Source organism: Quercus lobata, chromosome 3 (assembly GCF_001633185.2).
Source record: "Quercus lobata isolate SW786 chromosome 3, ValleyOak3.0 Primary Assembly, whole genome shotgun sequence".
Taxonomy (NCBI): Eukaryota; Viridiplantae; Streptophyta; class Magnoliopsida; order Fagales; family Fagaceae; genus Quercus; species Quercus lobata.
Window position 1 is genome coordinate 42,607,843 of NC_044906.1, and position 3,404 is coordinate 42,611,246.

At 37.2% G+C, this 3,404-nt stretch overlaps 1 protein-coding gene across 1 annotated transcript; it reads left to right on the plus strand.

Moving 5' to 3' along the window:
- Nucleotides 1-213: 213 nt before the first annotated feature.
- Nucleotides 214-3,404, plus strand: LOC115982458 (beta-xylosidase/alpha-L-arabinofuranosidase 1-like). The gene is made up of 5 exons (XM_031105066.1): nt 214-693; nt 1,561-1,866; nt 2,012-2,181; nt 2,267-2,367; nt 2,440-3,404. Exons 1-5 carry the CDS (start codon nt 229-231, stop codon nt 2,850-2,852), a joined length of 1,455 nt encoding a protein of 484 aa, XP_030960926.1. The 5' UTR covers nt 214-228; the 3' UTR covers nt 2,853-3,404.

Genomic DNA, 3,404 nt, shown 5'->3' on the forward strand with positions numbered 1-3,404 from the left:
ATTTTAACATTTTCTTATTTCTTTTGGCTGTGAGTAGCCCTCGTAGGGAAACTTGATAGCAAAACTCTCATTCCCACAAGAAGGGTTCCTAGGACGAGGATGGGCGAGCATTGTGCTTCACCAAGAGAACTCTGGAGATTTCTACGGGTAAGACATCCTGAATCCCTATAAAAGCTTCCATATGCTTGTATATGTCAAATGAAAATGATTTCTTTCTCAGAAAAAGCCATGCCTAAAATTCTTAGTTTTCTTCTTTGTCTCTCTTTCACTATAACTTCCTTTGTCATTTGTATAGATGAGAAAGAAAAAGTCTTAAAAATTAGTACTGATGCAGCCACCCCAACTGGCAGTGACTTCACTTATATATGTGATCCTGTCAGATATGCCAAACTCAAACTGGACATTAAAAGTTTCGCCTTTTGTGACTCGAAGCTTCCCTACAATGTTAGGGCCAAAGATTTGGTGGATCAAATGACACTAGCTGAAAAGATAGCACAGCTAGGAAATAATGCTGATGGAGTGGCTAGATTAGGGCTGCCAAAGTACGAGTGGTGGTCTGAGGCGCTGCATGGTCTGTCCAATGTTGGTCCAGGAACCGTCTTTGATAATCTAGTTCCTCATGCAACCAGCTTTCCCACTGTCATACTCACAGCAGCTTCATTCAACGAGAAACGCTGGAGAGAAATTGGTCATGTGGATGTCTCTTATCGTAAATATAGTGTACACAATGCTATTTAAAAATAAAATAAAAAAACACCATGATATATAACACTCATTCCATATGAATATGTTTACTTCATGTGAAGAGTGTGTTATATATCATGCTTACACATAATACCACCATCGGAAAGAGAATGTGGATAACAAGGCTAACAATCTCCTTGTGAAGATCATAAAGACTACTAATTAATTAATTAAGCTATAATTTGTATCATTTTCTCCAACGGTTTTGCATTTTTGGTTTATTAGAGAAGAAAAGACACAATACAGATCATATGTCTATTATTTGTGTCCTATTTAATGCTTGAGTTCTTTTACTTTTTTATACATAGGTTTTGTTTGGGATAAACTTATATTAGGTAGCTTCTTTTATTATTTAGCTTATTTTTGCTACTATTCATAGGTCCCTTTTCACTTTTTGGTACTATTCATGAGTCCCACTGTCCTATTTCAGCTAACTTTTAGTTTTATTTACAGTATTTTCAGCAAAAAAGTTTTCAGTTTCAGCTAAATAAATTGTTCCCAAATGAATCCATAATATCAATTCTAGCTTCTTCTTTGCTTTTTATAATCTAGTTTAGAAATCTTAATACCTAAACCCCACCTCGAGGCTTGAACTAATGAGCCCATGGATACTGCGCGCAGGCCCCTCATGGCAAGCGGAGGTACCACTTTGCCCAACATGGGCAATGGTAACAATTAAATAGGATAATCACACTAGTTACCGTGAGTGAAATAAGTTTGAAAAATATTTTAGCATGAGGGGTATAACACTTTTTTTATTGGTGCATAAGTTTGATTGTGAACACATATTGAAACAAATTTGCCACCAATTTGTAGGTTGTTTCAACAGAAGCACGAGCAATGTACAATCTTGGGCGATCTGGATTAACGTTTTGGAGCCCAACCATCAACGTTGCAAGAGATCCTAGATGGGGAAGAATCACTGAGACACCTGGTGAAGATCCTTTCGTTGTTGGCACATATGCCTCTAATTACGTGAGAGGTTTACAGGATGTTGCAGGGACAGAGCACTATAAAGATTTGAATACTAGACCACTCAAAGTTGCCGCATGTTGCAAGCATTTTCCTGCATATGACATTGACAATTGGCATGGAGTTCATCGCTTCCATTTTGATGCTAGGGTGGGGTAACTTAAATTCATCACTCAGAAGTTGCCACATCAAAGTTGTGACACAAAAGTTGTGTCTAGATTTACTCATTCTCTGAAGTACTACAAATTAAAAATGATATGGGATTTAACATATAAATATATTAATGTCCTTGCAGGTGATAGAGCAAGATTTGGAAGAGTCATTCCTGCGGCCATTTGAAATGTGTGTTAAAGATGGTGATGCTAGCAGTGTTATGTGTTCTTTTAACCGTGTTAATGGAATACCATCTTGTGCTGATCCAAAGCTTTTGAGAGAGACCCTTAGACAAGAATGGAATCTTCATGGGTACAATAATATTTAAAACCCCGTTATTAGACCTTGATTATTTTTTGTAAAAGACTGATCGCAAATATTATGTTCTTTAATCCAGCTATATAGTTGCTGATTGTGATTCCGTTGAAGTAATGGTAACGGGTCACAAATTTCTTAACGACTCAAATGAGGACGTTGTTGCACAAACACTAAAAGCAGGTTACTAGTTAGTCATATAAATTTTGATTTTGATTATGAATTATACCAACATGTAAATTATGTTCGATATAGGATTGGATTTGGACTGCGAAGCCTATTACCCCAAGTACCTCGGAAATGCAGTGAACCAAGGGAAGGTTAGAGAGTCAAATATAGACGAGGCACTACAAAACCTTTATATTGTGCTTTTGAGAGCAGGGTACTTTGATGGACTGCCTGCATACAAAGCTCTTGGTGAAAACGACATATGCACCAACAGAAGCATTGAGTTAGCCACTCAAGTAGCAAGAGAAGGAATTACTCTTCTGAAAAATGATGGACCAACTTTGCCTTTAAACACTGCCACGTTCAAAACTCTAGCAGTTGTTGGACCACATGCCAATTCTACCGTTGCGATGATTGGAAATTATGCATTTGACCCAAAAAATCCTGGTAGTCCATGCCATGATCTAAATTGCAGAGATTTACACACTGCCATGATCTAAATTATATGGCTAACAAGACCAAGCCTACTTGCCCAGCAATTTTAGTAAGCGACTTGCAATGCGGCGAGTATATTGAGTTAACTCTTGTAGTCCATAATGTGGGTGGAAAAGTTGGGAGTGAAGTTGTCTTGGTTTACTCCAAGCCCCCAGATGGTATTACCGGTACTTTTCTTAAGCAGTTGATTGGTTTTCAGAGGGTTTACATAGCGGCTGGTGCGAGCCAAGAAGTTAAGTTTGTGTTCAATGGTTGCAAGAGCTTGGGCATTGTAGACAACGCTGGTAATAATATTTTGCCTTTCGGTGGGCACACCATTATAGTTGGAGATGGTGTAGCTTCTTTTCCGGTTCAAGTCACATTTCATAATTAGGGCCAACCTATTTTGTTTTTATTTTTTTTGAGAATATTAAAGCAATCCTAAAGAGGGGAATGCTTGTCATAGAAATGCTTGATTTTTTAAGGGTATTGTTTTTTTTCTTTTAACATTTTGTAATAAAGCTCATGATTTTTTGTAAACATATATTTTAACAAAGTTTATGATTTTTTGTAAAAAA